General features: G+C 40.1%; 1 protein-coding gene across 3 annotated transcripts in view; it reads left to right on the top strand.

The window, feature by feature from the left end:
- The window catches only part of SF3B1 (splicing factor 3b subunit 1), a 59,387-nt gene that overhangs the window by 18,795 nt on the left and 27,370 nt on the right, over window positions 1–13,222 (top strand). For all 3 annotated transcript variants that reach the window (XR_016035440.1, XR_016035442.1, XM_055398965.2), the window contains exon 2: window positions 3,791–3,967. Coding sequence is in view for 1 of the 3 variants with exons in the window: in XM_055398965.2 (XP_055254940.1) it covers window positions 3,940–3,967 (28 nt within the window). In the remaining 2 variants the exon portion in view is untranslated. The remainder of the gene's footprint in view (window positions 1–3,790; window positions 3,968–13,222) is intronic.

Here is a 13,222-nt window from a genome sequence, read left to right on the forward strand (position 1 = left end):
CTGGAAAGCTGAACATTACACATCAGGATTGTGGTCACTTTGTCCTGTGACAGTCCCTTTACCTCTGAAAAGATGGGCTTGATAAATTGTCACTGCTTTTCAAGCAGTATGGAGCTTCAAGGCCTTTATAGCTTTATCTCCTATGGTAATTTGTGCAGTTACAGCTAGCATTTAGTATTCTGAAAAATTATATCTTTGTCTAGAAGGGCTTCCCTGATAGCTTAGTTGGTAAAGAATCCGCCTGCAATGCAGGAGACCCCGGTTTGATTCCTGGGTCAGCAAGATCCACTGGAAAAGGGACAGGCTACCCACTTCAGTATTCTTGGTCTTCCCTGGTGGCTCAGCTGGTAAAGAATCTGCCTGCAATGTGGGAGACCTGGGTTTGATCCCTGGGTTGGGAAAATCCCTTAGAGAAGGGAAAGACTACCCACTCTAGTATTCTGGCCTAGAGAATTCCATGGACTATATAGTCCATGCGGTCACAAAGAGTCAGACACGACTCTGCAACTTTCACTTTTGTCTAGAAAAATCATATATAATTGCTACTTTGCAATATTTTTTTTTGAGACTGATAAGGAATAGATTTTCCTTCTAATTGGATGTCATCACTCTCAGTGATTTCTGTTACAAATAGGCACGGAGGGGCAGAAAAACCCTTCTGATTTAAAAAAAATAATATTATTTATTATTTTTGGCAGTTCTGAGTCTTTGCTGCATGGGTTTTCCTCCAGTTGTGGCCAGTGGGGGCTACTCTTTGTTGTGGTGCATGGGCTCTAGGGCACTTGGGCTTCAGTAGTTGCAGCAAGTGGGCTCAGTAGTTGCAGCTCCGGGGCTCTGGAGCACAGGCTCAATAGTTGTGGTGCAGGGGCTTAGTTACTTTGTGGCATGTCGGATCTTCCCAGATCAGGGATTGAACCCCTGTCTCCTGCATTGGCAAGTGGATTCTTTACTGACTGAGCCACCAGGGAAGCCCCCCCCCCCAACCTCTGACTTTTGAAATTAAAAATGTGTAGGAAATCCATTTTAACTAATATGTGATTAATATTTATTAATATTGGAAATGGAAAGGAAAGGGTGGCTTAGCTGGTCGCTAAGTGGTAAAGAATCCACCTGCCAATGCAGAAGATGCAGGTTCCATGCCTGGGTCGGGAAGATCCCCTGGACAAGGGAATAGCAACCCACTCCAGTATTCTTGCCTGAGGTATCCCATGGACAGAGAAGCCTGGCAGGCTATAGTCCTTGGGGTTGCTAAAAAGTCGAACATGACTTAGCAACTAAACAACAAGTTATTTTAAAAAAACTCTTTTATTTCTTACTGTCTAAAAATTCAAGTTACTGTTTTGTAAAAGACAATTCATTTTTAGAAGATTAGGAGAAGGGAGTCTCTAATGATCTTTGACCAAGTCTCTCATATCTCATTTCCCAATACATGCCTTTGCCCTACAAAAGTAACTTTTAATACCTAGGAACTTAGAGAAATATGCACATAATACAAAGTGGCCAGCAGGCACAACTTATATCTTGGGAAAGACATGTATAAAAATAATACATGTTCAGAGTAGAGTATCTGGAAAATACTAAAAATTATTAATATAAAGAAAAAGCCATTCAATTCTATCATTCACAAACATTCACTCCTAACATTTTGGTGAATTTCCTTTTCATTTATTTTTTACATGACAGTGATTGTCTTGTATAAGTGAGTTTATCTTTTAAAAAATTATAAATCAAGAAATGCAACATCCTTGCTATCCTTTTTGTCAACATGGGTGAATTCTTTTAGTTCATTGGTTATTGATGGACATAATAACACCTTTCTTTAATTCATTATTTCTCATTCTTTTTTTTTACTTTAAAATATGCTATTTTGTATATATAAAAGAATATATGTAATCTATGTGTAGGTTATAAGCCATTTAAGGAATATCTGTGGAAATGGCAACCCACTCCAGTGTTCTTGCCTGGAGAATCCCAGGGACGGGGGAGCCTGGTGGGCTGCCGTCTATGGGGTCACACAGAGTTGGGACACGACTGACGCGATTGCAGCCATGAAATTAAAAGATGCTTACTCCTTGGAAGGAAAGTTATGACCAACCTAGATAGCATATTAAAAAGCAGAGACATTACTTTGCCAACCGAGGTCCGTCTAGTCAAGGCTATGGTTTTTCCCGTGGTCATGTATGGATGTGACAGTTGGACTGTGAAGAAAGCTGATCGCCGAAGGATTGATGCTTTTGAACTGTGGTGTTGGAGAAGACTCTTGAGAGTCCCTTGGACTGCAAGGAGATCCAACCCGTCCATTCTAGAGGAGATCAATCCTGGGTGTTCATTGGAAAGACTGATGCTAAAGCTGAAACTCCAGTACTTTGGCCACCTCATGTGACTGGAAAAGAGTCTGATGCTAGGAGGGATTGGGGGTGGGAGGAGACAGGGATGACAGAGAATGAGATGGCTGGATGGCATCACAGACTCGATGGACATGTGTTTGGGTGAACTCCGGGAGTTGGTGATGGACAGGGAGGCCTGGCGTGCTGTGATTCATGGGGTCGCAAAGAGTCGGACAGGACTGCGCAACTGAACTGAACTAACGCGACTTAGCAGCAGCAGCAGCAACATGGACCCTCTGCCAATCCAAGAACTAGAATTTATCAACAATTGACTTAATAATCTACATGTTCTTCTCTTAATCTCATCCCCTTCCTCCTCCAGCTATTGTTTAACCTAAATTAAACTGAAAACTTTAACCCATCAAATTGATTTTTTCATTGATGCTATTAAAATGTCACTTTGGGGGACCTCCCCAGTGGTCCAGTGGCTAAAATTCTGTGCTCCCAACGCAAGGGGCCCAGGTTCAATCCCTGGTCAGGGAACTAGATCTCACACAGCCAAAAAAAAAAACCACCTCACTTTTTTATTACTTAAGTTTCTACTAAGTATTTGTATTCTGAGTCTGTCACACAGCAAGGTGTTTTGTGATGTCTGTAACCTGACCCTTACCTGCCTTACTAGGCTGCTTCCAGTACTAATTTTTCTATTAAATTCTTACGTTCTTCAGAGTCCAAAGCCAGTGTGACAAGGTTATGCTTGTACATCTGATGTTTAGGAGAAAAAATATTTCTGATTTAGGAATGACGTTTAGGATTATCAGAAGCATTTCATTAGTGTTAGTGCTGACAATCGGGACTTTTCTAAGAACTCAGAAAAGAGTGGCAGAGTTCCTGCTGTGTAATTTAATAACTGTGTGACCTTGTACTATCTCATATATAACCCAGTCCTAGCTTTTTTCTGTCATTTCTTAAATGAGATTAGCAACAATTTATCCACTTTGTGGGAGTTACGGGATTACCAACACGGTTCCCTGTTTATGTGAATTTCAATAGCGATTGGGAACGTATATTGTAGACAAAACTCCTAATCAAATGGTAAGTAATTAGTTAAAAAGAAAACGACCTTGAATTACAGAGTGAGGGATGAGACTGTTGTAACTGTTAACTAAGCACTACAACAGCTGAGACATGCTGAGGAAAGTTTTTGGGCTCAAAACGCCGTCTGGTGAATTTGGAGAAAGGGAACTGAAGGTCTGAGGCTTCTTCCAGTCCTGAATCCTTAGTGTTTCTTTCAGCGACTGTTTTGAACTGTCCTGGTGGAATCCACTTTCCTCCACGGCAGAGTTACTCGCTATAGGGCCCTAAGGCTCACGTAGTCCTTCTCGGGCTTACCACGGAAACCGTCTCCCGGAGCAATCCTGACTCCTCCCTCCACCCACAATGCACCTCTCGGTTCTATCTAGGTGGCTGTTCTGTCACGTGTCACCGGCCGCGCGCGCTCCCGCTTGGCGCTTGCGCGGAGAGCGGCCCCCAGCTATTTTTCTCCGTGGCAGCGGCGACGAGCGGAAGTTCTTGGGAGCGCCAGTTCCGTCTGTGTGTTCGAGTGGACAAAATGGCGAAGATCGCCAAGACTCACGAAGGTAAGCGGTTTCCCCCTTGTTACGTAGATTCTTCGCTGCCAACCTGCAAAGACTTTGTCTTCCTAGGTTTCTGCCTCTTCCTGTGGTTTCTTTTCTGGGGGTCCGAACTCGCGCTTCGGGCCCCGGGTTGTCTGCTCGGCGCCAGAGGCGCAGGCCACTGCCCCGCGTAATGGCGTCCTACTCGTACACCCCCGACAGGCGCTTTGTTCCGTGTTTGGGGGCTGCTACTGCAGCGTTGCTTTTCTTCTCTGACAGGGGGCCTCGTTTAAACAGCTCTCTAAGGATAATTCCTGGGTAAGGGAGCGGGGAAAAGGGCGTGGGAACAAAGTCTCTCTCACCTCTCGGAACTGTCGTTGGCATAGTTTGTGCAGGGGCGGGTCAGAAAAGCCCTGAAATACGGCAGCCGCTTTCCGGGCAGCACTCAATCGAGTTTAGTCAAACTGAGGCTCGTTACTCTTTAAGCTTGGTTAATTTGTATGTCTTCAGGCGTCTAAGATACAAACCTTGGGGTTTTTTTGGTTGTTCGAAATGGTTTGGAAATACAATATGGTAGTTTTCTCCATCCTTGGTTACTTTTAGTGTAATGGGGCCTTTTTTCTTTTGAGACGAATCTTTGGTGGAACAGGGAAAGGCGCATTAATAATGGCCAAAGCTTTTGAACAAGTTGGTCGTTTTGTGAAATAGAGTATGCGAAATTAGGAAAATGTTGGAAATCGGCTGTAGTTCTCCTTCAGGGAGTATTTAGAAATGACAGGAAGTTGGGGCACTTTTGAGAAAAGACGAGGTATGGGAAGTTGGAACTGCATTCCTTGGTTTCTGACTTGAAATCTGAAATTTTCATCAAACACTGCTTTTAAGAGTTACTTTTATTTCATACGTCGTTTTTTACTTTTATTTCACACGTCGTTTCTGGGTACGTGGCTTGGTGTTAGTCTGTGGGAGGTAATAAAGACCAGGGTCATCAAGTTTATAGTCTAGTGGGGAAACAGGTATCTTCATTCTTTATGAGGCAATTGAATGCTTAAACAAATATAAGCAGTGTATTTGGGGAACCTGGGTAACGGTGTCATTAATTTATGCTTAGGGTTATTTCATAGAGGAGGTGACGTATCCCTGGTCTAAAAGGATCAATCGGTTTTAAATTAGGGGAGGACATTTGAACCTGAGAGGACGTCTTGTACCTAGGCAGTGACTCGTGAAAGATGTGTTTGGCTAGTTGTCTGTGGCCGGAAAACTTTAAGGAGGAAAAAAGTAGGTGCATCTGAAAAATGTTGGTTGGGGCTAGTAATGCTTGTGTCACCCCTGGGAATTGAGTCCAATTTTTTGCAGCTTATGAAACAGACGAATGAAGTGGCAGTGACTTTTATATTTTTACTGTTCTTGTTAGGTATTTGGGATTGAAACACTGTTTTAATTCCAAAGTGTTTTTTGGGCACTTCTGTCTTTACTACTTTTGTAAAATAACTAGAAAACATAAAGATGTTGGCTATTCTTGTTTATCTCGTAGATTATTCATTTGGGGCATTTTGTGGCCTTGATTACTTTATCGGTATCTTTATGATAAGATAACTTTTGGATAGGAAAATCAAAGTTACGATTCGTTTTCCTGTGTTTTAGAGGCACAGTTGAAAGTTTTGGTCTGTAGAAGATCGCAATTCATTTACCGGAATTGGTTTTATATGGGATTATACTCTCATATGAATTAGCTGAGGCCTAAAGTATTGGAGCATTCAGTTTCAGGTGTGAACACTATCTGTAAACAAGGCATTGTCCAATCACTTACTGGAGTGTGAAGCAGTATGATGAGTGTTAGTTTCTTGTTCCTTCCTAATGACGTTTTCCTGGAGAATACTAGTCCTTCAGAGTCCATCTCTGTTTTTATTTCTTAAGCCATGTCTGATAAACTGGATCAGAATTACTTTCTTGGATTTTTGTTTGTGTGTTTGACTTGCATGTGCTGCTATTACAGCACTCCTAATCTTTATTACTTATAATATTTTACAGTGTTAAGGTTTTCTCTTCCACTTTACAGTTGTATACAGAAACTGTCCTTTGGTATCCACAATTCCTGATGTATGAATGCTGAATATTTTAATCAGCACTTATTGAGAGATTATACTGGAAGTATTAAGACTATCACAGAAAGGGGGCACTTAAACACTGACCTTTGAACAGTTTGGTAGGTTTGAATACTTCTGTTTGGCTAAGATAAGTGGGAAGGACTTAAATTTTGGGAACTTCCTGAGCGTATATTTTGGGAACCTCCTGAGAAATGTTAAGTTAACATCAAATTAAGATATTTGGCTGGGCTTGACTTTGGCCTTCCAGTATCTACAGGATAAAGCACCCTCTTCATTCTCTGAGGTAACATTACTTCTGTGACTTAGGAAAGTCACTGGTTGCGGTAAAGGATGATCTAGAGGGAGTAACGGAGAAGGCAATGGCAAGCCACTCCAGTAGTCTTGCCTAGAAAATCCCATGGATGGAGGAGCCTGGTAGGCTGCAGTCCGTGGGGTCGCTAAGGGTCGGACACGACTGAGCGACTTCACTTTCACTTTTCACTTTCACACATTGGAGAAGGAAATGGCAACCCACTCCAGTGTTCTTGCCTGGAGAATCCCAGGGACGGGGGAGCCTGATGGGCTTCTGTCTGTGGGGTCGCACAGAGTCGGACACGACTGGAGTGACTTAGCAGTAGCAGCAGCAGAGGGAGTAAGGGCAACCTTTTAGGATGCTGAAGTAGTTGAGAGGAAGTAAAGGATGATCTAGAGGGAGTAAGGGCAACCTTTTAGGATGCTGAAGTTGAGAGGAAGTCTTGAATTCGATTCTCACTGGAGCAGTCTTGATATTTTGGACTGTGCTGAGTGTCTTGTGGGATCATAATTCCCTCACTAGGAATTGAACTCAGGCCATGGCAGTGAAAGCACAAGTTCTAACCACTAGACCACCTGGGAACTCCCTGGACCAACTTTTAAAAGTATGTAATACTTGTTTAATTTTTGTCTTAGAGTTGTCCATCATGTTGCTTTTTTATATAAAAATTATTATTTTTTCATCCCAAATAATGCTTCTGGTAAAGACATTTGGGGTACCTGGTAATTTATTGTTAAAATATGGCTGCATCAGTCCCTTTGTAATTGAGTCTTGTGAGATAAATAATACTTTAGTATTCAAGCTGAAGTAAGTTATTGTTGTACCTGCCAATATAGTTTTTTTCATAGGCTATTATTTCCCTTCATTGACCCAAACCAATCTTTTTTTTTTCTCTTGTTGTCATATTCCTTTCAAATATTTGTTAGGCTCAACCCTTAACATCCTCTTTAACCAACCCAATTTTTTTTTTTTTTATCCTGGGTCACTGTGGCTTATAAGCTTCCCAGTATTGAAGTATAAAAAGAACTGGATTTATTCAAATCAAATGTACTCCCTTTTTGCATGTCATGTCATGTGTATAAAGTTATTAATGTGCATAATCTTGCCAGCCAGCAGTTCTTCAGATAACTGCCGATTTTGGCCCATGAGGGAACCACGCTGTTCTGTTTGGAAAGGAAAAAAGATGGATTATCCAAAAATTCCATGTATTGGCTTGTTTGGCCACTATCCCTTGGATGGATTTTCAGGGGCATCACAAGGCTGAAAAAGTTTTCTCCCTAATTCTTTGCTTGCAGAATGGTTGGAATAATCATTTTATTTCTCTGCATCTTCTGAGATTTTTACTTTCCTGTGTCCAGAATAGTAGTTATTTCAGTTTTGTAGACATGCAGTATGAATGTTGTTAGTCAAAATAAAAAGGAAAAAAGTTGTTTAAAAGATTTCAAAATTTTTCTTCCTGTAGAATTATGTAAGAATTTAATTGATATTAGTTAGGAGTTAATCTTTTAGGAACTGTTATTTGTAGTGTTCAGTAAAATAATTTACCACCATAGTTGTCCTACTAGGGTTTTAAGGAAAAGACTGAGAGTTGGTATACACTATATACTTTCTATTTTTCTGCATGGTTTTTAGAAGTCTCATATTTGAGAAATCCTTGTTTATCACTTGCTTCTGATTGGTGGTGATCAGATGTTATTTATGGATCAGACTAAAAGGTGTCAGTGAATGAGTAACATCCAAAGTCTGCGTCTAGGAGAATTCCCTGACAGTCTAGTGGTTAGGACTCCGAGCTTCCACTGCAAGGGCCACTGGTTGGATACCTGGCCAGGGAGCTAAGATCCCACAAGCCTTGCAGCACGACCAAAGGCCGTGTCTGTGTAATGCAAAGTGATCAGTTATAGAATGTTGCAAATAGTACAAATTAAAAATGAGGAATAAAGATGTATCAAGGAGGAGAAAGTGCTGCAAGCTAGATTTAGCACTGTCTGGTGCTGGAGAAGACTCTTGAGAGTCCCTTATACTGCAAGGAGATCCAACCAGTCCATTCTAGAGGAGATCAATCCTGGATGTTCATTGGAGGGACTGATGCTAAAGCTGAAACTGCAGTACTTTGGCCACCTCATGCGACGAGTTGATTCACTGGAAAAGACTCTGATGCTGGGAAAGGTTGGGGGCGGGAGGAGAAGGGGACGACAGAGAATGAGATGGCTGGATGGCATCACCGACTCTGTGGACATGAGTTTGAGTGAACTCCGGGAGTTGGTGATGGATAGGGAGGCCTGGCGTGCTGTGATTCATGGGGTCGCGGAGAGTCGGACACGACTGAGCGACTGAACTGAACTGAACTGAGGCATACAAAAAAGGAAAGGCACAGAAGGGGAAACTAGTGGTGGGGAGCAGTTAAACAGTTGTATCAGATGTGATCAGTGATGGTTTATTTCAGAGTTTAATATTTAGGTCCTAGTTTAAAATACAAACAGTAAGTTAGATGTTTTCCATCTTTTAGAAGGTACAAGTTCCAGCAGTATTTTATCTTCTAGTGTCAAACTCGATTCCCACATGAAACATTTGATGTATTTATGTCAGGAAAATGTAATTTTAAGTTTTAAATTATCACGACTTTGGGGTTAGTAATACAACAATTTTTAAGTAAATGAAAAATGGAAATCTTTTTATTGTTCTACAGTATTGCATTGGTTTCTACCAAACATCAACAAGAGTCAGCCATCAGTTTACCCATGTCCCCTCCCACGTGAACATCCCTCTCACCTCCCTCCCCAGCCCACCCCTCTAAGTTGTTACCCAGCCCTGAATTTCCTGAGTCATGTAGCAAATTCCCATTGGCTGTCTATTTTACATGTATCTATACATTTTTCAGTGTGTGTCTCTAAAATATAAGGACTTTTAAAAAATCCCATTATTAAGAGGGGGGAAAAACCATTACTGGGAGTTCGCCTGGTGGTCTAGTGGTTAGAATTCAGCGCTTCCACTGTGGTGGCCTAGGTTCAGTCCTTGGTTGAGGAACAGAGATCCTGCATGCTGCATGTCACAGCCAAAAAAAAAATGTTATTGAACCTAAGATTAATAAAATATCCATCAGTGTTTGATTTTGCTGATCGCCTTATAAACAGTTTTTTACAATTCATTTGAATTAAGTTCCAAATAAACTTTGGATTGCTTACTGTAATCTGTACGTTCCTCTTTCATGTCTTTTTATTTTTTCTTGCAGTTAATTGGTTGCAGTACCTTTGTCCTGTAGGGTTTCCCACTCTGGAGGGAAAGGAGAAAATGGCAATAAAAACGCAACTCCGTGTTAGACACTCCCACCACTGCTGACAGTCAAGGTGTCAGGAGACCCACAAGCAAGGGAAGCTCCAAGAAAATTAATGGCTTTTGGAAAGAGTACAGTTCTGAAATATTACTCCAGGTTTTGGTTAGACTAGCCAGGGCAAGGAAGTCTAACAGAGGACTTGGAAATTCAGGTGCACCTCCCACTCTAACTTTGCTAAGTCACTGTAGTCTCATTGGACTCTTTTTGACCCTGTAGACTGAAGCCCGCTAGGCTCCTCAGTCCATGGGATTCTCCAGGCAAGAATACTGGAGTGGGTTGCATGCCCTACTTGACCCAGAAATCAAACCCTGATCAAGCCCTTGTGTCTTCTCCATTGGCAGGCGAGTTCTTTACAACTAGTGCCATATGGCAACAAAAAGACTCTCACAATTTTCTAATAAGCTGTATTGCTACCGGTAGTTTTTTTTTGACTCCTGCTGATAGAGATACCTTAAAACGGAAATACCGACTTAAGAAAAACCCTGTTCTCGACAGGTTTTCCTCTAGAATCATCCTTTAGTGAGGCTCTTTGGTAAATACAAGTCTAATACTTAACTAGTACTTTGACTTTTTTTTTTTTTTCCTCCCTAGGTCTTTGTTTGTTTTTTAACCACTTCCAGAATATGTCAGCTCTGGGGATTTGAAGAACCATGCATCATTTTAATTTTAGGATTCCAAATCTACCATCAAAATAGGGAATTCCTGCTTCTGTTTTTTTTTTTTCTTAAAAATTTTTATTGGAGTATAGTTGATTCTGCTTTTATTTGTTTGAAGCTTTCAGCATTAATAACCAAGAGTGCTATCATAGAAGCCTTCTTCCCCCTTGATAGATTTTACTGAAGAGGGGGGGTAGGGTTAGGTAGAGAAAAGAAGTGAGGCGCTTATGCAGATAATTTAGAAATCCATATTAGATGTTTATACCTCCTGTTATACCCTTTAACACCATAAAACTGAGATTTTATAATTTCATGTATTCCAGTTTTCTTCATTTTACTTGTTCACCCCTTAATTTTTCTCCTGTATTGTATTGGTCAAAATTCTTCTCTTATACAGAATAATTCATTTCTCCTCTGTTTTTAAACTTGCCCAAGTAAACCCACAAAAAGGGCTCCAAAAGTTTCTGATAAAATGAAACATATATTTGCTATAAGACCCTGCAATCCTACTCACAGGTTATTTACTCTGGGGGTACTAAAATCTGTGTTCATACAAAAACCTGTACGCTAATGTTTGCAGCAGCTTTGTTTGTATCTTTGCAAGCTGCAAACAACTTGAATGCCAGTCAAACAGAGAATGGATAAACATTCTGTGGTACAGTGGAATACAGCTTGGTAATAAAAGGGCATACACTATTGATACACACAGCATGAAGACTGGAATACTTAAACGTTTTGGTAGATTAAGAGTGCTAGCATTTGGCAGTCACATATGTGACCATTAGGAGGTCCCAATCTTTTGTCCAATCTCTAGCAGACAGTATCCATTTTTCTTTATTTTCACATCTGAATGTCTTGAATTATAGAGATTCTAAATTGGAAAGGGATTGGGTGGTAATAGAGGATTTGTTCACGTTTATCATAATTGAACTAGAGCTAGATTAGCATAAACATTTCCTTTTTTGCCTCCTCATGTCCTTTTTTAAATATTTTAGACCTTTAGTTATTCTTTTGGGTATGTTCCACATCAGTTTTTTTCATACTTGCTAACAAGTCTTACGTGTTAATTATTTGCTGTCTGAAATTATCTATTTGCTTATTTTTAGTCAGTTCATATTTAAGAAAGTACAGAAATACTTGTGTACCAGTAGCTGTAATATGTAGTGTTTTGTAACTTTGAAAATAAAGAGTTAAAGGCAATTTTTTTGTCTTCCCCAGAGATGTAGAATGTAAAATTTGAAAGCTGTGGAATTTTATAAACCTTTGCTGGAGAGAAAACTTTGAAAAATTACTTTCAGAGTCTTCTGCAGATCACATTTCTTTTATGAAATGGAATATAGGAAAGTGTAGGAAAAAAAGTACTGAACACAGTGTAACCTATCACCCAGCTTTACCAATTCTTAATATTTTGCTATAATTGTTCCACAATAAGAAAACTGTTGCTAATCAGTGAAGACATAAAATCAGTAGGTAAAATTCAGTAGATGACAGTTTCTGAATAAATATATTATCCAAGTAAAGGGATAATAGTTGGTGAAACCTTACAATGGAGAAGTTCTTTAGAGGGGAAATAAAGCTGTCTGTGATGTAAGTTGGGGACTGAGCACGCTGCACAATGATAGGTATAGTGTGATGCAGTGTTTATGAAACCGTGCCCCTTTCTGGTTTTTTATTTGTGTATCACCTAGAGGAAAATATAAAGTTGGTGATTTTGGTGAGACTGGGATGGGGCTGCAAACGGAGAGGTGTTGGGCTAGGTATGAGTTTCCTGATAATGTGGAAGCCTGGGTTCGTACACTGGAGGTTCTGATTTAGTGTATTTGAGGCTTAGGAGTCTGTTCTTAGATTCCTCAGGTGATTTTGATGTAAGTGGTTAGTTAGTAGACTACAGTGATACTGTGGAGAGGAGACTGCAGACTATCTGGCGCAATTAACCCATTTGGTGTTTATTGCCTGAGTCCTGATGACAATAGCATTTGTGGTTCTTTAAAAAATAATAATAACCTATTTACTTTCAAAAATGATACATGCACCTAGTGGTTGTAGTTTTTTATTTTTTTTAAACCGTAAACATTTCTGAAACAGGAAAGTTCAAAAAGGAAAAAATGAAAATAGATCTCCACTCACCCTTGAGCCAATCTTAATAATCCGAGATTTCTTTGTATTATACCAGGAGAAAAAGTGTTCTGGGGAGTGGGGGAGGGAGCTAATATGGTTTAAAACTTAAATATATGTATAAGTATATAAACAACAGAGAGAATAGTAAAATGAATCAGTCAACTCAGATGATGATATTTCTGTTTGTGGTTAATTGTGATGGAGGCCCTTGGCTGCCTGGGATGCTAGAACAGTTTTGAGCGGACAAATGCAGGAAAAATGAGTGGGGATGGTAGTGCTCTGATACGCTATAAGAGATTCGTTTACAAACTTGGGCTGCTGATTTCAGTATTAATTCTATTGCATTATTTTGAGTTACTGAGACTTGCTCCCGCACGCTGTGCCTTGGACTAGATAATGTTATTACATTTTCTACTTTAGACCACACACATCTTGAAGATTTGGGGTTTTCTCCCTTAGCTGGGGGTGGGGGTCAGGCATTTCTTTGTACCACTTGAATTTTTTCCTTTTGATGCTTGCAAACTAATAAATGAGTGTTTCAAAAGTGCCTTGTATCAAAGGACTAGTTCAGTTGAAGGTAATCAGCTAGCAAGAAATGCCTATTTGTGAGGTGACAGATCACTGGCAGTGGAAACGCTTTTTTTCTTTACACACCTATATATTATTCAGATTATTAATTAGTTAATTATTTATTATTCAGATTATTATTAGTTTGTAATTTAAAGTTACCTGGTGTCAGGAAAGACTTACAAAAAAGGTTGGAAGACTAGTCTGTAT

Source organism: Moschus berezovskii, chromosome 2 (assembly GCF_049115385.1).
Source record: "Moschus berezovskii isolate FMDL1 chromosome 2, NW_MosBer_1.0, whole genome shotgun sequence".
NCBI classification, from domain to species: domain Eukaryota; kingdom Metazoa; phylum Chordata; class Mammalia; order Artiodactyla; family Moschidae; genus Moschus; species Moschus berezovskii.